The sequence below is a fragment of the Oryza glaberrima genome, chromosome 1, assembly GCF_000147395.1.
Source record: "Oryza glaberrima chromosome 1, OglaRS2, whole genome shotgun sequence".
Lineage (NCBI taxonomy): Eukaryota > Viridiplantae > Streptophyta > Magnoliopsida > Poales > Poaceae > Oryza > Oryza glaberrima.
In genome coordinates this window covers 22,511,599-22,535,445 of record NC_068326.1, presented here as the reverse complement: position 1 = coordinate 22,535,445, position 23,847 = coordinate 22,511,599, and the positions used below count along the sequence as shown (strand labels likewise).

The 23,847-nt window shown below is 46.8% G+C and overlaps 4 protein-coding genes across 4 annotated transcripts; 3 read left to right on the top strand and 1 right to left on the bottom strand.

Annotated features, from left to right (window-relative positions):
- Window positions 1-2,070: 2,070 nt before the first annotated feature.
- On the top strand, window positions 2,071-3,944 carry LOC127764441 (hydroquinone glucosyltransferase-like). The gene has a single exon (XM_052289326.1). The coding sequence runs from the start codon at window positions 2,111-2,113 to the stop codon at window positions 3,548-3,550; it is 1,440 nt and encodes a 479-aa protein (XP_052145286.1). The 5' UTR covers window positions 2,071-2,110; the 3' UTR covers window positions 3,551-3,944.
- A 7,780-nt stretch (window positions 3,945-11,724) lies between these two features.
- LOC127764434 (hydroquinone glucosyltransferase-like) lies at window positions 11,725-13,777 on the top strand. The gene has a single exon (XM_052289316.1). The coding sequence runs from the start codon at window positions 11,756-11,758 to the stop codon at window positions 13,202-13,204; it is 1,449 nt and encodes a 482-aa protein (XP_052145276.1). The 5' UTR covers window positions 11,725-11,755; the 3' UTR covers window positions 13,205-13,777.
- Window positions 13,778-14,535: 758 nt separating this feature from the next.
- On the bottom strand, window positions 14,536-15,977 carry LOC127760111 (uncharacterized). Its single transcript, XM_052284323.1, has 3 exons — window positions 15,497-15,977; window positions 15,027-15,413; window positions 14,536-14,928 (listed from the first exon to the last, which is right to left on the bottom strand). The coding sequence occupies exons 1-3, from the start codon at window positions 15,779-15,781 to the stop codon at window positions 14,905-14,907; spliced, it is 696 nt and encodes a 231-aa protein (XP_052140283.1). The 5' UTR covers window positions 15,782-15,977; the 3' UTR covers window positions 14,536-14,904.
- A 472-nt stretch (window positions 15,978-16,449) lies between these two features.
- On the top strand, window positions 16,450-21,567 carry LOC127774026 (protein SEH1). The gene is made up of 8 exons (XM_052300299.1): window positions 16,450-16,728; window positions 17,268-17,379; window positions 18,402-18,502; window positions 18,955-19,032; window positions 19,200-19,355; window positions 20,114-20,226; window positions 20,991-21,117; window positions 21,301-21,567. Exons 1-8 carry the CDS (start codon window positions 16,450-16,452, stop codon window positions 21,436-21,438), a joined length of 1,104 nt encoding a protein of 367 aa, XP_052156259.1. The 3' UTR covers window positions 21,439-21,567.
- The last annotated feature ends 2,280 nt before the right edge of the window (window positions 21,568-23,847 follow it).

Sequence of the window (23,847 nt, the reverse complement as noted above, 5' to 3'; positions counted from 1 at the left end):
CTCTGGCCTTTTTGATTGCTTCTCCATGGCTGCTATCATTGAAATGGGGTGTGGTTGTGGTGCTGAACTTACTGCTACGATTATTTCTCTCTGACTTGAGCTGGATCCCCAGCCAACTGCTGGTGGTGACTGCTATTGCTAATGTTTTGGTAAGTCCTCCAAGCAGAGATAGCCAGTGTTGGAGGCCTTGCTCTCTTCTTGCTTTGGGATCACTCGGCATTTTCCTAAACTAGCTGGTTCGATGGCTGTAGCTAGTAATGACTCCTATGGCAGTAGCTTTATTTCAAAGGAACATATACCACTTAATTAATCTTCGCTAGTGACTCACCTACTAGAACTCTGTTGGCTGCAGCTGGGGTTGACACCTCACCAGGCATGTTCGGTGGAATAATTTTGAGGCTCCTCACTCATTTCTAACAGATGGAGATTTTGTGAGATATAGGATATTTAGTATATATGCATTCGGGTCCCTTTTAAGTCTTAGAAATTTGGAGATTACCCTTAGTTTAGGGACTGGTTTATAGTTTGTTCTATAACGCAGGGTCCCTTTTTGAAATATTACTAATTACATGATATGTTCTGAGCTAATGTATTCGTACAATATATGAAATGCATACTGTATAAGATTCTAAATATATAACAATATGCATGTATGTATGGATGGTTGCAAAACTGTACCGGTAAATTGTGAATAAAGTGCTATAACTTCCATGGTGATTTCTATTGCGCATATGTGTCCCTCTCTTAGTGATGACTAATCCATGCTATAATTCATGGCCAGCAAGGTGGTATGATCACCACAACTAAATTATCCTATTTCTCACCAGGTTTACTTTAACTAACAATAATTCAATGATGCATATGGATATGACTAAATAAATAAATCACAAGGAAACGATTGAAAAACCATTTAATATCCAGAATAGAATAACAATCAAATATATTTATAGATCTTAGCCAGCATCGTGGCTCAATCAACACCGCTCTCAGCTAGTGTGATCAAATTATTAGCATGATTAAGATTATAGCTAAATATCCGGAATGTTACAATTATTTTAAATGCTATGTATACCAAGAGTGTACGTCCCCCTCGAGTGGAAGAAAAACACTTACAATATTTGATCCATGAGACTGTAACGTGAAAAGAACATTTCCAGTGCTCTGCCATAAACGTGAAAAGAACACTTGCTGCTGAGTCTGAACTATCACTGCTAGAAAAACGATTTTTCATGACGTTAGTCTATGATTTTCGCTGGCGGAAAAATACAAAAACCGCCAGCAAGATCGTAACAAGGGGGTGGAGGGCACTGACCGCCAGCGAAAATAGATCTTCGCTAGCAGCCACGTTATATCGGCCGTCAGCAAAGATATGTTCATTTTCGCTGGCGGTCACTTAGATGCGCCGCCAGCAAAGATGAATAATTTTAGCTGGCCATTGGGTTATATAGTTCAGTAGGGAAAGATACGATTATTTTTGTTGGCGGTCCACTTAAGCAACCGCCAGCGAAAATTGATTTTCACCAGCGGTAGAATAACCACCATCTATTAAAAAAAATTCACGCACCGCCCATGCGTCCTTATCCACCCACCTCTCCACAGAATAAAAATATCTCAACTCTCCTCCTCCCCCTCAAGATCAAGATCCTCTCCAGCACCCTCCTCTCCTCTCCTCCTCCCCTCCACATATGGATTCTGGCCACTTAGGTGGAGTCTACCCATTTCTTCTATGTTAACTAAATAGTTAGGAAAAGAATTAAAAAAATTACAAGATAGATTAATATGTATGTAATATATCACTTCACAAACATGTAAGTTTAAATTTGGTTTCTACAAGTTATAAAAAAATAACAAATTAAACTCTAACTAGTATATATATAATCGCAGTCAAATTTGTTATTTTTATTACAACTTGCATAAGTCGAATTTAAACTTAAATGTTTATGAACTGATATATTACATATTAATCTATCTTGTCAATTTTTTAAAAAGATTTTCATAACCATTTAGTTGAAATATAAGAAATGGGTACACGTCCACCCCCGGGTGTTTAAAACGGTTTCTACCCAGAGGAACGCGCTACCTAAGCCAGCGGCAGTAACATTTTGGTGTCATGGCGCCGGCGCATGCCGTTACCCCGCACGTCGTACTGCTCCCGAGCCCCGGCGCGGGGCACGTCGCCCCGGCTGCCCAGCTCGCGGCGCGCCTCGCCACGCACCACGGCTGCACGGCCACGATCGTCACGTACACCAACCTCTCCACGGCAAGGAACTCCGCGCTCGCCTCCCTCCCGACGGGCGTCACCGCCACAGCGCTCCCGGAGGTGTCCCTCGACGACCTCCCCGCCGACGCGCGCATCGAGACGCGCATCTTCGCCGTCGTGCGCCGCACGCTCCCGCACCTCCGTGAGCTCCTGCTCTCCTGCCTCGGCTCATCCTCCCCCGCCGGCGTCACGACGTTACTCACCGACATGCTCTGCCCCGCGGCGCTCGCCGTGGCGGCCGAGCTCGGCATCCCGCGATACGTCTTCTTCACCTCGAACCTCCTGTGCCTGACCACGCTGCTCTACACCCCAGAGCTCGCCAGGACCACCACCTGCGAGTGCCGCGACCTCCCAGAGCCGGTCGTCCTCCCGGGATGCGTGCCGCTGCACGGCACCGACCTCGTCGACCCCTTGCAGGACCGTGCCAACCCCGTGTACCCGCTCATCGTCGAGCTGGGGCTCGACTACCTCCTCGCCGACGGCTTCCTCATCAACACCTTCGACGCCATGGAGCATGACACACTAGGGGCGTTCAAGGAGCTTTCCGACAAAGGCGTGTACCCTCCAGCCTACGCGGTCGGCCCGCTCGTCCGGTCGCCCTCCGGCGAGGCGGAGAACGACACCTGCATACGTTGGCTCGACGAACAGCCGGACGGGTCAGTCCTGTACGTCTGTTTCGGCACCGGCGGGACGCTGTCAGTCGAGCAGACGGCGGAGCTGGCGGCGGGGCTGGAGGCGAGCGGGCAGAGGTTCCTATGGGTGGTGCGCTTCCCCAGCGACAAGGACGTCAGCGCGAGCTACTTCGGGACGACCAACCATGGCGAGGCCGACGACCCGACGAGCTACCTGCCGGAGGGTTTCCTCGGGAGGACGAAGGGCACCGGTCTCGCCGTGCCGCTGTGGGCGCCGCAGGTGGAGGTCCTGAACCACCGCGCCGTGGGAGGGTTCGTGTCGCACTGCGGGTGGAACTCGACGCTGGAGGCCGCGTCGGCGGGCGTGCCGACGCTGGCGTGGCCGCTGTTCGCGGAGCAGAAGATGAACGCCGTGATGCTGTCGTCGGAGAGGGTTGGGCTGGCGGCGCTGCGGGTGCGACCGGACGACGACCGCGGGGTGGTGACGCGGGAGGAGGTGGCGTCGGCGGTGAGGGAGCTGATGGCCGGGAAGAAGGGCGCGGCGGCGCGGAAGAAGGCCCGCGAGCTGCGTGCGGCGGCGGCGGTGGCATCGGCGCCTGGCGGGCCGCAGCAACAGGCGCTCGAGGCGGTGGTCGGGGAGTGGAAGGGGCGCGGTTGATCACCACCCCGCGCGCGCGGTTGGAGCTTCTGAATTGTGACGAGTTATCCGTACTCTGGCTCTGACGAGAGTTTCACTCATTTACTTTTCAAATATAAAAGGTTTCTCCCACGAAACAGATTCAAACGATCAACCAGCAACCTCAGAACGTTCAAGATCTCGGAGAAGACAGTAAACAGTACTAGCTATTCTATGCTCTCATTTGTTTTTAGTCTGTGATGATTGCATGTCTCATCGTACTATGAAATGATGAACTGGTCTGGTCGGATGTGAATTAGCACTAGAAGTGCTATATTGATGTTTTAGTGTTTGGTCGTGATTTATCCTATTCCTTCCATCTAAAAATATAATGACAGATGGTTCCTTGTATAGCTAGCATTTCATATCTACTCGGCTCTTTATAAAAAAAAATATGCAATAAAAAAATCACTCTCTCTATCCCAAAATACAATGATGTGTAGCGCTAAAAATTCATCTCAAAATATATATAGTTTCTCTATATAATTTCTCTTTTCAACCCATCATAATATTTTTCAATTTAATTTCTCCACCTACTTTCTCTTTATCGAAATATTGTTTATCATTTTTCTACTAGAATTCTCGACGTCATTGTTGCTACAACCGTCACCTGGTCTAAACTACAAAAGTGCTTCAAGGCTTGCTTCCGGCTTGAGAGGAACCAAACAACAACGCTGCTATACGTCCGACCGATGCGTACAACCAGCATACGACAACAGCGAAATACACGACGTAAGCCCAATTGAATTAGCGATCATTGCAGAAGTTACGGACGGCGGACGGCCAATGACGTAGTCGTACGCTGGTCGTACACGTCGATCGGATATATAGCATTTTCGACCAAACAATTATTTTCTTTTGAGAGATGTTGTTGCACGGGATCCCATTCTAGATGGGATGATACCAGCTAAGTATCAATGTGAAACCTATAGGTATGGTACCACCTGATACCTACCACGGATCAGCCTAACAGGGTTGGTACCACCTAAAATCACACAGGTCTGTGGGCGGCTTGGTCTTGGGGACAACGCGGTTTGTTTCTCCTCACCTCCTCGACTATGTGGACCCGAGCACTGCACCACCGCCGTCAGCTCTCCTCCCTCCCATTATCCTCGCAAGCTTCCTTAAGTGCATGTCGTCACTAGCTGGCAATGGAGGTGACGGCGCCAACGTCAAACAATAGCACGATGGCCCCATCATGTCATCCGTCGAGGAGCTATATTGGAGCTGCATGATTCCAGCAAGGTGCATGAGAAGGCTGACTGCCGGCAAATTTGGTTAGCCCCAAGGCTAGCGTCACCGAATATAATCAACCCCGAGGCCAGCAGGCACTACCACAATTTGTTGCCTTATCACCGTCGGTGGAGACAAGCTCCCTGTAGGTATAAGTGGAGGTGACGTCGCCACAACCATCTGTCGGGAGGGCAACGACTCAGCTGGCCTGGAGGGAGCTACCGCTACCATGCCATGCACGGATGCGGTAGAGGGCGTCGTGGCAGCCTTGAATGCGAGCGAGTGAGAGAGGACGGGGGAAGCGCACTCTCAGTATCTTGGCAGGACAGAAGGGTGTACTGTGCCGATGTGTGCCCTAACGTTCATGTTTACGAGTGAGCGACGAGATGGCGAGTCTGAGAGTGCACCGTTGTTGGTTGGGCCCAACTGTGATGGCCCAATGAGCGATATCCCAGCACACGGCAGCTGCAGCGTACGCGCGTGGGAGGCACGGTCACGAGGAAGAAGGCACGCTCCAAGCGTAGGAACACAAAGCAGTCGGGCCCGCGCAACCCTAGACTCACACATGCAGAGAGAGCGGGGCGACGTGGATATCAGCAAAAGCAAGCACGTCGCCTCGAAAAGGCTCGGAGCGCTATTGGGAGGCGAATCCACCCTCATCATTGGGGCTGCTATATAACGGAATCCCGTTTTCGAACGGGATGATCCCGAGTAGGTATCAGGTGTGATACCTATCAGGTATCATACGATTCTACACAACAGGATGATCCCAAGTAGGTATCAGGTGTGATACCTATCAGGTATCAAACAATTCTACACACGTTTCAGGTGATACTTGCAAGTATCATGTGATATTTATCAGGTATCATGCGATTTCTACCACGTATCGTGTGATATACTCACGAGGTATCATGTGAAACCTATTAGGTATCAGACTTACAACCATGTATCACGTGATACTCACGAGGTATCATGCGACAACTGTCATGTATTAGACGATTTCTACCACGTATCGCATGATACTCGCGAGGTATCATGTGATACTTGTCAGGTATCAGACGATTTCTATCATGTATCGCGTGATATTTGCGAGGTATCGGATGATACCTGCCAGGTATCAGGTGATTCCTACTAGATATAGCTGGGCATCCCGTTGGGGGAGGAGCATCCCGACACGCGCGCTCGCCCCCTGCAGCCGTCCCCTGTTGACAAGGACGGCGACGGCGGCAGCAGGGGACAAGCGTGGCGACGGCGGCGGTAGCGGGGGACGGGCGCGGTGGCGGGGGACAGCGACGGCGGCGGTGGGGGATGGGCGCAGCGTCGATGGGGGATGGGCGTGGCGGCGGTGGAGGATGGGCGCGGCGGCAGTGGCGGCGGACGGGCACGGTGGCGGCGGCGGAGGCGACGGGGGACGAGCGCGGCGGCGGCGGGGGACAGCGACGGCGGCGAGTGAGCAGGCCTGATGCGTGTATGGATAAGAATCACATTGTGGAGGAGGAGTATCCTGTTGGGGGACGGTATCCCGTCCCCTAGCATTCCCGTTAATTTTCTCCGATTTTTAGAGGGCAACTAGCCCAGGTCACATCACACCGTCCATTGGACGGTATAGTTAATGATGCTGATCCCAGTGTTATGTGTGGTTTTAGTTTTGGTCCCATAAAACAGCCTGTGCAAAACCTTATAGGAGCATGGCTGCAGTCATATGACAATTTGAAAAGGAAGAAACACTGTTGAATGAAAAATACTTTGCCAAATGATCCTTATAGAAACAACTTAATTTGCGTCGTTGTGCGTTTATCTCGGATTACAATATGGGTTGTTTTGCAGAAATTGTCATCAAGGGAAGAAAAATTGCTGGCGAGGGTCAGGCTCCTAAAGCAAATACTAGTAAGTGAGATCTACAACCCTCAACATGGCTGGAAGAACAGGAACAAGCTTCTAGGGGGGTGAAAGACAAAGGGACGACCCTTTCCTCTGATGCGTTGCCAACAGGAAAAGAGAAGATAAAGACTGGACAATAATGCTGCTATGAATTATATACATCTTTGTTTCCTTCAGTGGCTTGGCCTATTAGCCTACCTCCTCTGTCAAAAAAAAAAAAAAGCCGATCTAGGAGGAGATGTAACCCCTTATGCAATTATGCAACTGCTCCTAGTAAAACGAATCTGGACGTTGCACTAGGAGGGGTCACATCCCCTTTTATGTTAACTCTTTTTTTTTTACCAGGGGAGTAGTTATCTTCTTTTTTTTTCTTCTAGTTTTTTTTTGGGTTTGTTACTCTGCATGTGGAAGTAAAGATGGGATGTCATATTTATTGTTCAGTATGCATATACTAGGAGTAGGGAGATAGTCTTAGGCTGCGTTTGGATGGAAGGGTTGGGAGCTTCTCCCATTAGTGCAAGATTTTTTATTTGTTAGTAAAATAAAACTAGATTAATATAAATTTTTAGAGCAACTTTATAGATTTTCTAAAAACCCGTTTAGTAACTCGAAATACTTATACGCGGAAATTATTATATAGGAAGTAGAAGATGGAACAGGAGAGTGTTGAACACACCCTTAGTTGATCTGAAGAGCTTTTAGGCTTCATATTGCACTATATTTTTCTGCAGAAAATATTGAAACCCTTCTGCTTATTTCTATAATGGACATGGGGAGGTCTCTACATAGTCCAATATCTATATATTCTACATAGTCCAATATCTATTATTGACATATATATATTCTACATAGTCCAATATCTAATTCAATCTACATTATGTTGACATATCCTTTAAAATATGCAAAACTAAATTTAATCTTTAATTTGATAAAGCTACGAAATGACTTTCACTACTAGAAAAAGCTTTTTCGTAGGCGGCCAAAACCAATTTTTGCAGGCAGAGGGGAGGACCACCTGCAGACCAACGACTGTGAAAATCATCCATTTTCGCAGTCGGGGCAACAGCCCGCCTGTGAAAATCCAATAAAAAAACAAAAAAAATTGCCTCGCCGCCGCCACCGCAGCAGCACCGGGAGCCGCCGCCGCCGGGGAGGGGAGCCGCCCACGTCACCTCACCGCTGCCGCCGCAGCACCGGGAGCCGTCGCCGCCGCCGCCATCCCCCGGCCTCCCTCCGGTCGGATCTGGGAGGGGAGGGGAGCCGCCACACCGGGAGAGGGCCACCGCCGGAGGGGATCCGCCCACGTCGCCGCCGCCGCCCCCTCCGCCCACGCCCTTCGCCCACGCCACCGCCGGCCCCTCCGTCTGCGCCGCCACCCGCGACGTCGCCGACGCCCTCCGCCGGCCCGCGGAAGGAAGGAAGGAGAGGATAAGATGAGAAGGGAAGAGAGAGAGAGGAGGGAACGAGTGGTGGAGAGGAGAGGATAAGGATGGGTAGGTAGGATTTTATTTGGGTAGATAGGATTTTTGCAGGCATACCATATAAGGTGCGCCTGCGAAAAAGTGGTCGGCCTGCAAAAATCTATTTTCGCAGACGGATAGGAAACTTTATCCCGATTTATATTTTTGTAGGTGGTTATTTGGCTCCAAAAATCATATCCGTCTGTTAATAAAAACCCACGTCGAGAAAAATACTTTTTCTAGTAGTGTTATCTGACACTGAAACAATCGGAAAGGCTAGTGGGTGACGATCGCGCGAATGGGTTGGGACCATATGGTTCACACACGTTTCTTTCTTTTGTGTTCAGTTTTTCCGCTTCCTCTTTTACTTCCGTTTTTTTCTGTTTCCTTTTTTTACGTGATTGCCCCGTAAGTACAAGTACGTACGTATCGAGCGTTTCTATTTTTTCCAGTCCTATTTTTTTCCTGATTTAATTTTTAAGTCTTTTTCTAACAAACTTTTTTCATGTAGACTTTTTCTAATAAAAAGCTTATATAAGTAGACTTTATTATATAAACTTTATATATATGTAGACTTTATATATGTCTATATATTATATAGAAATTATATAGTATGCAATTATATAGTTTAGTGTATAAATTCAATAGAAATTAAAAATTGATATATCACCGGATATTATTCTTCAAAAAAGATAGAGTACAATCCAAACAAAATTGGAAAAAGATAAAGATAAAGCATGTATTGGACTTGTTCTAACTGAAACAACAAAAATTGGTTGCGCCTACGATTACGTACGGATAATGACAGGCTATCGGAACGGTGAAAAAGCTAACGCGCTTGCGCGTTGGCGGCGAGCGCTTCCGAAAGTTTAGCCTAACTAACTAACTAAATAATAAAGGTAATTAAGATAAGATTTCTGTCGACGGGATACCCGTAAACTGAATATAGAAGATATTGGGGTCCGTTGATACGAGAATCTACGTAGTATGACATCAAGCAAATAGGTTCGGGCCTCTTGGTAGGTAATAGCACTAATCCAACTGATATGGGATTATATGATGGAAACCACAGATTACAAAGGGAATAACAAAACTCGATGATACCGACGAGACCATAGAGTTGGTCCGACTAGATCTCCCGGCGACTTGGCTCCTGTAAGCTCCGGCTCCGTAGGCTGTGGGGGATGTGTTCGCAGTAATATTCGATGCATTAGGTCCTGCCCAAGGGGTCCCTTATATACCGCGAGTCAGTAGGACTCGGAGATATCAGAACCCTCACGATATGGTAAAGACCCAAACTCGTCCGAGTAGGACTCCTTCCGTATGTAGATTCTGCTTCTATCACGTGATAGATTTCCTTAACGTATACGGAAACTATCCATACACACGTGGGTATACCGTATCGGTGCCCATCGTATATCTAAGAATAGAGGGTATACCTTATCCGTAACCCTGACAATTTCCTTTTTTTGAAAGATTTTTTTCTACTAACAGATTGAAAACTTTCAAGTTAGATTTGAAAACTTTTGAAGTCAAATTTTAAAAACTTTGAACTCAATTAGAAAATTTTCAACTCAAAATTTAAATGTGTAAGACAAAATTTGAAAACTTTCAAGTTGAGATTTAAAAACTTTCAACTCAAAATTTAAATTTGCAAGAAAAATTTTAAAAACTATCAACTCATATTTGAAAATTTTCAACTCGAGATTTGAAAACTTTCAAGTCGAGATTTAAAAACATTTCAAGTCCTAATTTGAAAACTTTTAAGTCGAGATTTGAAAAATTTCAAGTCAAGATTTAAAAACTTTTAACTCAAAACAATTGAAAATACGTGTGCTAAAGATTAAAAAAATAATCAGAAAAAACAAAAAAGGAAAGAAAAAAAATCGTGAAAAAAAAAGAAAAGAGAAAAATCACGCGGGGAGCACTACTACGGGGAAGTATCCGGTGCAATCAACTAATTCAGTGCAACTATGCAACTCTCATCTTACACCGTTGGATCGAGAAATGGACGTCCGAGATTCATCCACGTCATCATGAGTTAAAATTTAACTCGCAGATTCACTCATGAGTTAAAATTTACTGGGAGTTAAATTTTAACTCATAGTGATGTGGACGAATCTCGAACGTCCATTTCTCGATCCAACGCTGTAGAATGAGAATTGCATAGTTGCACTGAATTAGGTGATTGCACCGGATACTTCCCCGCACTACTACACGAAGGATTTTCATGGACACCAGACTAGTTTGTTTACAGGCGGACCATAAGTGCAACTGCACAGAAAAATGAGGGACGGGCACCAGGGCGTCGCCCGCACAGGAAAATCTATTTTCGTGTGCGGTTCATTTAACAGGCCCGCACGCGAAAATAAGCCTATTTTTGTGTGCGGGCCTTTTAAGTGACCCGCACATGAAAATAGCCCACCCCACGCGCTGGCAACCTTATCCTCCCGTCACGGGCGCGCGCAGCCATTAATTTCCTCCCCACCATCCTCCCATCCTCTATCTCCCTCTCCCTCTCCCTCTCCGTCTCCTCCTCCCCATCCTCCCGTCTCCCTCCCCCTCTCCTCCTCGGCGACGCCGGCGCCCTCGGTTAGGGCGGCAGAGGCAGCGGCATTGGCGGGTGCCGCGGCTGCATCAGCGAGTGCGACGACGACATCGGCGGGCGCCACGGAGACATCAGCGGCGGCATCGGCGGGCGCTGCGGTAACATCAGCGGCGGCATCGGCGGGCGCCGCGGTGACATCAGTGGCGGCATCGGCTGCGGTGGTGGTGGCGGAGCGGATCCGTCTCTGGCCGCCGTGTGGAGGCTGGATCCGTCGCCGGCTGCCACGGGGAGGCCGGATCCGTCGCCTGCCGCTGCGGAGAGGCTGGATCCGTCACCGGCGACATGGGGACGACGACGGCGAGCCTCGGGCAAGGCGGCAACGACGAGGTGGTGGCGGCAACATTGACGACGGGCCTGCGGCAAGGCAGTGGTGGCGGCGGCGACGGTAATGGCGGTGGTGTTGACGGTGGCTAGGTTAGGGTTTGCGGGTGGATTTTGATTTTTTTTTGTTTCGGTTTTTTATTTTTCCCGTGCGGGCGGCCTAAGCGCCCGCACGCGAAAATCGATTTTCGCTTGTGGATGCGTCACCCGTACTTAAAAAAAATCGGGATTTTCGCAGACGCCACCTTCCAGATGGGTGGAAGCTCCGCACGCAAAAATCGATTCCACCCGCACGGAAAAATCTTTTGTGTGGTAGTGGAGGCGGCGCCAGCCATCGTATAGCCACACCCTCGGAACGGTTAGTGAGACGCGAACATTCGTCCACAAGACGTCCCCAATTCCAATGGCATTCGATACCGTTCTTCCGTTATCTAAAAAAAAGGTCGATGCCGTTCCGAAACATACGTCGGTATTTGTACGGATCCCGGAATCATATGCTCTGCTGCAGTTTGGGGTTGCAGGGACCGCTGCCATTGTCCAATCTCAGCCCTCCCTTTTGCAACGGGGATAATCAGGATGTGCCATCTACCTAAATGCCGCTCTCAGGCACGGTGCTCTATAAATATAAGCTATACAAGGAGTAGTGCTGCAGAGGTGTCAGCGGCTGTAACATTTTGGTGTGTCATGGCGCCGGCGGTGCATGCCACTGTCCCGCACGTCGTGCTGCTGGTGAGCCCCGGCGCGGGGCACGTCGTCCCGGCGGCGCAGCTCGCGGCGTGCCTCTCCACGCACCACGGTTGCACCGCCACGATCGTCACGTACACCAACCTCTCCACGGCAAGGAACTCCTCCGCGCTCGCCTCCCTCCCGCGGGGCGTCACCGCCATGGCGCTCCCGGAGGTGTCCCTCGACGACCTCCCCGCCGACGAGCGCATCGAGACGCGCGTCTTCACCGTCGTGCGCCGCACGCTCCCGCACCTCCGTGAGCTCCTGCTCTCCTTCCTCGGCTCATCCCCCGCCGGCGTCACGGCGTTCCTCGCCGACCTCCTCTGTCCCGCGGCGCTCGCCGTGGCGGCCGAGCTCGGCATCCCGCGATACGTCTTCTTCACCTCGAACCTCCTGTGCCTGACCACGCTGCTCTACACCCCGGAGCTCGCCACGACCACCGCCTGCGAGTGCCGCGACCTCCCGGAGCCGGTCGTCCTCCCGGGATGCGTGCCGCTGCACGGCGCCGACCTCATCGACCCCGTGCAAAACCGCGCCAACCCCGTGTACCAGCTCATGGTAGAGCTGGGGCTCGACTACCTCCTCGCTGACGGCTTCCTCATCAACACCTTCGACGCCATGGAGCACGACACACTTGTGGCGTTCAAGGAGCTTTCGGACAAAGGCGTGTACCCTCCGGCCTACGCGGTCGGCCCGCTCGTCCGGTCGCCCACCAGCGAGGCGGCGAACGACGTCTGCATACGGTGGCTCGACGAACAGCCGGACGGATCTGTGCTGTACGTGTGTTTGGGCAGCGGCGGCACGCTGTCCGTCGCGCAGACGGCGGAGCTGGCGGCGGGGCTGGAGGCGAGCGGGCAGAGGTTCCTATGGGTGGTGCGCTTCCCCAGCGACAAGGACGTCAGTGCGAGCTACTTCGGGACGAACGACCGTGGCGACAATGACGACCCGATGAGCTACCTACCTGAGGGGTTCGTCGAGAGGACGAAGGGCGCCGGGCTCGCCGTGCCGCTGTGGGCGCCGCAGGTGGAGGTCCTGAACCACCGCGCCGTGGGAGGGTTCTTGTCGCACTGCGGGTGGAACTCGACGCTGGAGGCCGCGTCGGCGGGCGTGCCGATGCTGGCGTGGCCGCTGTTCGCCGAGCAGAGGATGAACGCCGTGATGCTGTCGTCGCAGCGGGTCGGGCTGGCGGTGCGGGTGCGGCCGTCGAGCGCGCGGCCGGACTACGGGGTGGTGCCGCGGGAGGAGGTGGCGTCGGCGGTGAGGAAGCTGATGGTCGGGGAGATGGGTGCGGCGGCACGGAAGAAGGCCGGCGAGCTGCGTGCAGCGGCGGAGATGGCGTCGGCACCGGGTGGACCGCAGCACCAGGCGCTCGCCGGGATGGTCGGCAAGTGGAAGGTGCGCGGTTGATCACCACCCCGCGCGCGGATGGAACGTCGAAGTTGAATTTGGTTATAAAAAAATGATTAATATACGCTATAAAAAATAAAGTCATCTAAATGGTTATAAAAAATATTTTTTTAATAAGATAGATTAATATATGATAAACCACTCCACAAACATGCAATGTCAAATTTAACTTCAACAAGTTAAAAAACGGATTTAATTTGTTTTTTTATTGTAATTTGTAGAAGTCAAAATTTAACTTGCATATATATGAAGTGATTTATCATATGTTAATCTATCTTGTTGAACTTTTTTTAAAAAAATATAATCATTTGAATGACATACAAAACATCCTCTTAAAAGTTTATAATCGCTCACAATAAGTACTATTAGAAGTTGTACCATCGGTTGCAACGCACAGTCCACACCAATCGGAAGGTTCCATCGAATCATCCTTGCTGTAAGTATTCTCGCCCATTTCTCAGGAAGGAAAAAGTACACCGAAGGTCCCTCAACTTCTCATCGAGTTACAAAATCATCCCCCAACGGTAAAACCTGATATATGACAACCCTCAACTTACAAAACTGTCCGCTTTAGGTTCTTCGGTGGTTTTTACCCCGGTTTTATCCGACATGACGGCTGAGTGGAGCCACATGCGCCCCCACATATCAGTGTGGCCACATCAGCCTCCTCTCTCTCTCTCTCTTTTCCCTTCTTCTCTCCCTTCCTCATCTCTCTCTCTCCCTCCCTTCTCTGCGAGGCCAGCAGTGCGAGGCGGGAGAGGAGGAGGGTGTCGGTAGCCGGCGACGAGCGACGCGGCGGCGGGGGAGGGGCGGCGACACGGACTCCATAAAAAGGCAGAACATGAACTTAAGCAATTTTCCACGGGTAAATACAAGAATAACAGTCCGGTTCGTCATCTCATCTTTGTGCCAACTAAAAAAACCTCCTATTATTAAAAGCAACAGTAACGTATAATGCTCCATCAATGATGGGAATTAAAAAGAATGTGCATATGCCTATTAGATTTGTTAAATCTGCTTGTATCGACCATACTAAGGTGATCAGTATGATCTAACGACTCTTTCTCCGGTGCGAGATTATGAATTTAATCACTTCTATAAACTGAGAAAGAAGCATTTCACTCTCCAGACAAACAAAGTTCTAATATAATGTGTATTCGGTTCAGCCACATGATGCAAGAGATGCTCAGATGTTTAAGATACTTATTATTATGGTCTGAAACAAAACTGTTAGCTCTAATTGCACAAAATTGCAAGCTTTCTTCTTACCATTGCATTACCGAACAGTGGAACTAGCATTGCATTACAGAACAGTGGAACAAGTAGTAATAGAAACGGTAGAACGCATGCTTAAGTAATCTTGCATTGGTAGAATGGAAGAAGAACAAGTGAACAACAAAGCAGTTCCTCATCTCATTATCTATGCCAAGCTGCTCTGATTAAAAGCAATCCGTAGACAGTAATTAAGGTGCCATATATTCTCCATTAATGACGAGAATCAAAAACTGAGTATCCATAGGACCGATGTATCTATCCTAATACTGCTCTCCATCTCTAATCACAGCATAGCTAGAAAGCATCCTTGTGACATTGAATTCAAAACCAGTGTTTCATTACCCAACGATCATCGTCGAATCAAACCAGTTGCGGTTGCCGAGAAAGCAAATAATTGACATACCATGATCCACTGCTCTCCATCTCTAATCGCGGCGCAGAAAGCATCCCTGCGAGATTGAATTCAGAACACATTTTTCATTAACCTACGATCATTGTCGAATCAAAAACCAATTGCAACCACCGAGAAAAAGCAATTGGCATTTACCATGATCCACGAAACGGAGTGCCCAACGATCACCCCGACGCCCATCACGCCGTAGTAAGCCGCCAGCAGGAACCTGTCGACTTCTCCGCCGCAGCTCACGGCGGCGAGGTAGATGGCGTAGAGGCCCAGCAGCGCAACGGCCAGGATGACGGATCGTCCCACGTTCTCCTCGCACCTGGTGTAGCGCGAGGCGACGCGCGCGGCCGCCTCGTGGTCGTCGGCGTCGGCGGCGCACGTCGTCAGCAGAAACCCCAGGATCGGCCCGGTGAACACGGCACCGGCTAGGGCGACGACGCACAGGAGCACGTCCTGCTTGCCCTTGCACCGGGGGAAAACCCACGCGGCGAAGACGGCCACCATCGCGGTGGCGGCGATGATGCAGTACAACTGGGAAGAACGAAAGAAACTAGATCAGACGGATTTGGACGGGGAGAAATCTGAGGAAAACAGGGGTTGACGAATGCAGTTACCCTAAGCGCGTGCAGCCATGGAGGCGTCGAGTTGCGGCGCCGCTGCGCTCCGCCCACGAGCGCCGCCGCCGCGGCCGCGACGACCGGGGGATGCGGCCGGCCTTCCTCGAGCAAGCCGAAACGGAGGTCGGAGCCGGACTCCGCTGCCACCGGAGTTCTCGCCATGCGCGCGACGCGAGGCGAGGCGAGGCGAGGCGAGGGATCGAAGGCGGCGGCGACGGTCTGGTACGAAGTCGATGGGGGGCGAGTGGGGTGACGGTTTGCAGGGCAGCGTGGTGACGTCATGTTCGAAGGGGCCCATATATATTCTGGCCCATATAGCTCAGGAATGGGGCTCAATTAGTAGGGGCCTAAACCGTATTTGTCACATTGTGGCCCATTTTAGTTGAGCCGGAACGGTAATGTAGCTGACGTGCAGGTTGTTTTAGGGAAAATAAAGCTGTTTATCCCGGTTGGTACAACACACTTGATGCGCCTCCCTATGGTAGCTGCCTCTGTTTTCTTTTACTTGAGGAAAATTGAAGCATCTTGAGTTAGAACTGAAACCAGAGACTGTAAGATAAGGTCATAAAGCTGTTAATAACACTTGGATTAACAATGTAAGAGTGACTTATAGCATTAAAATACTAAAAAATAAACTGTTTGTTTATTTATATTAGACTTTTCGGCTCAGACTCATAAGCATAAACAGAGACTTTGATCGTTTGTGTTGGCAGCTGCAGCTAGCAAGCTGGGCGTCCTGTTACAGCCGTATAAAATGAACGTGCAGCATTACCGATCAGCGCCAAAGAGTACCTTAGAAAAGACAACGAGTAACAGTTTTGTTAATAATAATAATAATGCAAATTACCAAAATATAAGCCCACATTACAGCCCAACTAAACTAAACTACCACCCCAAAGTTGATGAACACGTAAAGACAGACCAACCCACCTAGCAAACGGAACGGACCAATGTCCGTACACCCAACCCAACTGGGCCGCCGCGTCTCGTTCTCTCCTCCAACAAACCCACCTCCGAGCAGGCTGCGTGCTCTCGCCGCCGCCGCCACCGTAGGCGAGGGCATCTCATCTCAGGGAGGAATGGCGGAGCGGCAGGTGGCGGAGCTGGGGGCCGGCGCGGCGTGCGTAGGCTGGAACCACTGCGGCCGCCGCCTCGCCGCCGGCGCCGTCGACGGCTTCGTCTCCGTCTACGACTCCCAGTCCCAGCCGTCGCCTTCCTCCAAGTGGCAGGTCAGGTTTACCACCGAAACCAGAATCCTCCCCCCGCCTTAAACCCTGAGTATCTTCAACCCCACCAGGAACCTGCCCCTTTCTCGCTCTTGAGCTTCGAAGCGTAGTTGGTATTGGTGCAAAGCTTAGGGCTTTTTGTTAGTGTATCAGGATTCTGCTTGTACGCATACCTGCATAGGAAAATTCGTCATGGATGTGTATTTAGTACTAGTAAATAATGCAGGGCTCTTGTTCTTTAGTGCAGAAAATTAGTCTACTTTCAACCAAACACATGATATACCAGGACATTTTAGTGTGTTTGTATTATTAGTGTGCCAAACTAGAACAGTAAATACATGTGTATTGCTAGAGTCGTGAGGTTGAATTGGTGATTGTTCTGGAAATTATCAGGAGATGTTGTACTGAAGGAAATGGAACGGTAAATGATTGTTGCTGTGTTATCCATTGCATGTTTCTGTTTGATATCTCTTGTGTTTGCTCTGTGGTTTCTGTTACCACATCCATTTGTTTGACCTGGGTTCGTTATGGTGTTGAGTCAGGCCCACAAGCATGCGATCCTGAATATCGTGTGGCTTCCTCCGGACTATGGGGATGCTATAGCTTGTGTTTGTGCTGATGGGACGCTATCTTTGTGGGAAGAGGTCAGTGAAGGTTAGTTGTTCTTATGCCTTTTAAGTTGTGTTTTGGTCTACTTTGCGGTGGAGAGAGAGTTTCCTTTTCTTAGTTCTTTATATTGAAAAATCTGAACAATAACTTATCCAAGTGATGTTAAAGGCCACATGGGAAGTTGGGAACCATTGATTTTTATGTACTTACTGTTACAGTCTATATAGCTAACTCAACTTGCCTTTGGCCATCAAAATGTATGTGGCTGATACAGAGTAGAATATTGTTATTGTTCCTGCTACTTCCATGGTTTTAATTTTGTTTGTACTTGGGTATTGGATTTCAAGCACTTTTCTTATGATATTTTGATTTATCATGTACATCGTGACCTCTTTTTTCTAGAATATTGCAGATTCTCTTTTGTTTTGTTTTGAAATATTAGGTTCTCCCAACCTATGGAAATGGCCATTAAAAGTTTTGAAATATTTTGTAACATAGCATTCATTATCATCTACCTTTCCACAAAATTTTAACTTGAAGACACTTCTTGTATGAGGAGAAACAAAGAAAATGTCACTAGTGAGTGAAATGATGTGGTTTTAGTAGTTCAGAGGGATGAAGCAAGACTTAGAACAAAAAAAAGGTTTAGGTGTTTAAGTACTCCAACGGGGAAACTTTCAGGGGAGTCAGAATGGACAGTTTCTTTTAATGATATGTTATTTGTAGTGCAACCAACAATATATCTAAACCAGTATAGCGACATCAAGTTCTCCTAAAGCTCTAGTGAGTTTACCTGAAATTCACTTAATGCACATGTTCTTATGAAAATTCAAATGAGAAATATTAAATGGTTTGTGTAAAATACTTATTTGATTAACAAAGTAATAAAATAAATGTTGCTAAATTCTCTTAGTGGTACATATTTCAGTTAAACATATACTATATTTATCACAACTCTTTTGTTATTTTCTTTCAGAAAAGAAAACGTTTTATTTCATGCTGTACTGCATTCCTTGTTATTTTCTTTATATGGAAATGGCAGTCAAACTCAAATTTTCCTTTGACAGATGATCAACTTCCAACCTGGAGGAAATGTAAAGTATTTGAGAGTGGCAATTCTCACATACTACACGTACAGTTTGGATTACAACTGTCTAGTCTAAAAATGGTAAGCTCTAACATCTGAATTTGTGTTTGCAACTCCAATTCACACCTTTTTCATGCCAATAGAACCATTTTTTATTTTTCTTTATTTGGGAGAAATGGCATTCATTATAAATCACGAAATTTCTGTAGATGGTTCAGACTTGCTGAAAGTACTCTCTGCACCTTGTACATCAGATTAAATTACAGTAGATGAAGGCAATGCCACAATGGAGCTATGTTAATGAGCATATGAAAGTTTGTTAAGCAGCACAAAAGTCTAGAAATGTTAACTAGAAACAACCAATAGTGACTAGCCAGCAACAACTCATATTTATGCAATTAAATGTTATTTTGCTTTGACTGTTCTGCAGGTTGTCTGTGTATCGAAACTTTTGTATTGGTGTCCACATATGATATGTTGCGTGTGTACCTCATTCGTTGGTAGTAAGTAGTAACTTCTGTTGGTCTCCACAGGTTACTGCATACTCAGATGGCCAAGTGAAGGTTTATGAGCTCTTGGACTCGTTGGAATTAGACAAGTGGCAGCTTCAGGTTTATCTAACTTCTGTTCACATTTACCAATGTTCTCAATCATTTAGTTTGGTTCCTATATATTCCTTGCTAATCTAAACTAGCAAACCCATTTCTTCCATTGAATAGTGCTATAGTCATCTGATCTGTTTAACAATAGCAATTACTAAGTAATAACAACATTTCAGGCGGAGTTCCAGAACATTACAGATCCTGTTTCCCGATCTGGGAAGCCAGCATGTACTTCTGCATCAATTGCATGGAGTCCAAGAAGAGGTGAAAGTCAGCAGGCTAGTTTTGCTATTGGTTTCAATTCAGACTCTCCAAATTTCAACTCTTGTAAGGTACGTGGAATTTAGTGTAGTACTATTTTTATTTCATTATTGTCTGCATAAATTACAGTGACTCCATTCCAGCAGGTAGCAGCAGGACAGAACTTATTATTTCCTATCAACATCGTTCTTCTGTAGTACATCTGTTTATGCATACTAAATAAAGCATAAAGTAATTGTTCTTTTGCATAGAGATCTTCCATGCATTAAATTTTCTTTCATATGCTCAAATTTACCTTCTATATTTACTACTTACTAGCCTAGAGCCCGTGCATTGCAGCGGAAAACAAATTGAGTTTCTAGCTTATTAAATCAATTAATAAGCACTTATTTAGTCTAAGTAATACTATGATTTTTCTTATTGAACAAGTAATAGGTGATTTTGAAATTTGGGGGGAGCTAATAGTGAAATGGAGGACTTGTTAAAAGGTGGTGTAATAGTATAGATTGTGGGACCCAGATGTTAGTGGTAGGTGTGGTGTGGGAATGGACACCACCACTACTAACATTTTAAGTAAAATAGAGAATAGATAACCAAGAAGTAGAAAAGCAAACCACTATTTTATCTCTTCTGCATTTGGAGGAAATAAATAGTAGTAGTAATTCGGGAGATCATTGTAGGTTTAAATCTGTAAAAAGTATTACTGAAACCTTGCATGAAGTAGATTTGGTTTTGTATTTAGTGAGTAATCAGTTTTTCTTTTGCCTAGTTCATGAGCTGTCGTCTGTTTCTGACACTATTCTAATAAAATAATGAAAATGGTGAACAGATTTGGGAGTTCGAAGAAGCTCACCAGCGTTGGCTCCCCCTTGTTGAGCTTGGCTCACCTCAGGATAAGGGGGATATAGTGCATGCTGTAGCATGGGCTCCTAACATCGGCAGGTTGTTCCTTTCTTCAGCAAGCATAACAGTTGACATGCCTTAATTTTTCAATATGTATTGTGTTTTGAATGTTTTGCGTTCACTGCTGATATTAGCATCATTTAGTTGCTTAACTTCTATAACAAATAACTGGTTTCTTAAGATGAAATTGTCATTGGATGAGGGTGATTGACTTATGCTTGAGCCACTTATGGTGTTCATTGTTGTTTCTGTCGTGTAAAAATGTTGCAGCTCGTAGCAACTATGGAATCAGGCAAGTAAATTTTGACATGTTCAAATACACACTATGTAGAAGATTATTAGTCGAATACATTTCCTGTTCTTTTGCCATAATTTAGATATATTATGTTGTTTGACACTTGCTGCGTTTGGTTTAATATTCAACATTGTGTCCTCTGCCTCTATAATAATGTAGCAATCTGGGAGACAAGTAAAATGATATATTTTGGAATTTTGAGCTGTTGAGAATGAAAATGAAAATGGTGAACAGATTTGGGGGTTCGAATAAGCTATAGTTAGTATGTACATGATGGCACGTGGAACATATAAACATAGTCAGCATGCAAAACTAAAGGCTAATTGATGGTTGGGTGATCTTGGTCTGGGCTTCGAAAAAGTATGGCAATTGGTCCATCATGACCATGCTTATAAGAGCCCTGGTAGAGCATCATATTCAGATAGTGTTTCAATCTCCCATGGGCATAGGGGTTTGTTTTTACCATCCTAATATGCTCTGGTAATTATTTTCACATAATGTGTTTCAGACCATATGAGATCATAGCAGTTGCGACATGTAAAGGAATCGCAATCTGGCATATAGGCTTAAGCGCTGAATCTGACGGCAGCCTGTCAACTGAGAATGTGGCTGTACTTTCTGGCCATGATGGGGAGGTACAATAAACTTGTCTTGTCTTTGTGCAGTAGTTATTGGCTGTATTACATGGGCTTTCTGGAGAATGTCTTTTGTTGTTCATGAGGCTCCTTGACAAATTACAGCATAGTTGAAGAGGACTGGTCCTAGTGTAATTTTTACTGATTATTCGGTACACATGCTTGTTTTTCACACCTTACTAGGTCCTGCAACTGGAATGGGACATGGGCGGTATGACACTCGCATCGACCGGAGGTGATGGCATGGTTAAGCTATGGCAGGCTAACCTGAATGGAGTTTGGCATGAACAAGCTGTGCTTGACTGCAATGTGTCTCACTAGGGTTGCATATCTTTTTTTTCTGGTTGGAACTGGGGCCTTGGGGGATTCCCAGCTCCCAAGTTGTGCAAACAAGCATTTAAGTGGATTGCTTATCAATGTTAAAGAATTCTGCAAGATCTCTTTCAATTATACTGTCGTGCACGTGGTTGGTTTTAATGGTTTTGGTCCATCATTAAATTGGCCTTCAAGGGTGATGTAACTGATGCTTTTAGGCTTATCCATTACTCCTATATGGATGTTGCGAACCGGTCCTCGTATCGCATCAAGATGCACGATGTGATCGTGTGTGACCAGGCGATTGCTACTGGTTCCAGAAAGAAAGGAACTGAATGCCATGCAACGTTTTGCAGAAGCCACTAGATTGTCGAGTGCAGCCACGGGTTGGTGCTTTGGTGGGCCTAATGGACCAAATTCACCCTCATCAATTATCCAAGAGCTGATTATATACTGCTCCCTCCATCCTAAAATATAAGGAACAACCACTTTTTTCCCATGTCTCATAATATAAGGCATGCATGCATGAATACATTTACTATCACCTCTTGATTCTTTAAATTTGATTTATTTTAATTCATGTACCATTAAGTCTTCCAATCACATTGCTTGCATATATGGATGCAATTCAATCAAGGAGGTGATTAAATTATTTCTTAGTCTCTGTGTTAGAGTGGTTGAGCCTTATATTTTAGGATGGAGGGAGTATGGGACATTTTCGTTCTTGCCCCTACTTCGATGTCTCCCATATATATACTATAGTTTACTAGAAAAAAATATAGTCAATTTTTACATATGCGTTCATGCGATTTAAAAATAAATGCTGAAAAAAGAAACTACATTGAAAATGCCCTAAAATTTTACTTCAAAATTATGTCTTAGAATTTAAATTTTAGCACCAACTGATTCTTTGTAGGAGAAACGATTAAGCTTATTAAGGCAATTTGACAGTTTGAGGCTGATGGGAACGTACCATTCAGAGCAGATGATGGGTAATGAATGCATGATGATATAACTCGACAGCTACTACTGCACAATAAAACATTGATGTGGCCGCGAGGTTACAATGCTCTCCCCCCTGAAAGATTGCAAGCGTCTCCCTCGGATCACATGGCCATGCCGGGGACACCCGGACCCAGAACAGGACGTATCAGGCCTAATAGCGTCAGGTTAACAGCTGACATAGGGACCAGGTCAACCAGAACTGGACGTATCAGGCCTCAAGATAGCATCCAACACCTTGCTAATTTCAGTGGCTTGGGTGATCTGGAAGGAGAGGGACAATGCAGTGTTTCAGCTACCAGCAGCCAACCTGGCAGAAGGAGGCGAGGATTTGGTGCACAGTGGACCAAACAGTGAACATCTGATATCTCTCGAGTGGAGTCCTTTGCTTTTCTGTTTAGTCAGTTCAATTCTGGTTGTCAGATAGTACTCACTCTTAAAAAAAAAAAAAACCTAGAAGGGATGTAATCCTTCTAACTCAACGAATCTGACCAGAAGATTATCTAGATTCATTATACTATGAAGGATCATATCCCGTTTAGATTGAGTTTTTTTTTTAAAGGAGGGAATAGCTTTCATATAATTTCTCTTCTTGTTCATCTGCTGCTGGGTCGCTGTTGTAATTGCCTGATGGCACGGTATCACGCTGTTTAGATCCCACCTTAAAATTTTACACCCTGTCACATCGAATGTTTGAACACCTGCATAAAGTATTAAATATAGACTAAAAAACTAATTGCACAGATTGCGACTACTTTGCGAGACAAACCTTTTAAGTGTAATTGCTCCATGATTTGACAATGTGGTGCTACAGTAAACATATGCTAATGATAGATTAATTAGGCTTAATAAATTCGTCTTGCGGTTTATTGATGGATACTATAATTAGTTTTTTTATTAGTGTCCCAAGTACCATAGTCACAGGAAACGGGGTCGGTGGCAGCGATCCTCGACCCGGGAACGCCGTCCCCGTCCCAAAAACGCGGGGTCATTTTCGTCCCCACCTTGTAAAAACCTCTCGCAAGTAGCGTATCACGTTCCTCGACCCCGTTCCTCGATCCCATCGACCCAGGAACTTTGTGACTATGATCCTGCAGCGATCCTCGACCCGGGAACGCCGTCCCCGTCTCGAAAACGCGGGGTCATTTTCGTCCCCACCTTGTAAAAACCTCTCGCAAGTAGCGTATCACGTTCCTCGACCCCGTTCCTCGATCCCATCGACCCAGGAACTTTGTGACTATGATCCAACACCCTATGCGACACCCTATATATAATACCCGATGTGATACGCTAAAACTTTACGCCCTGAATCTAACACCCTCTTAGTACTGCTACTGTACAGAAGAGATGCGCAACCCCCTTGCGTATACAGGGGAAAAACAACAGCTGAACTGGAGGTATCAGGCGTGACAG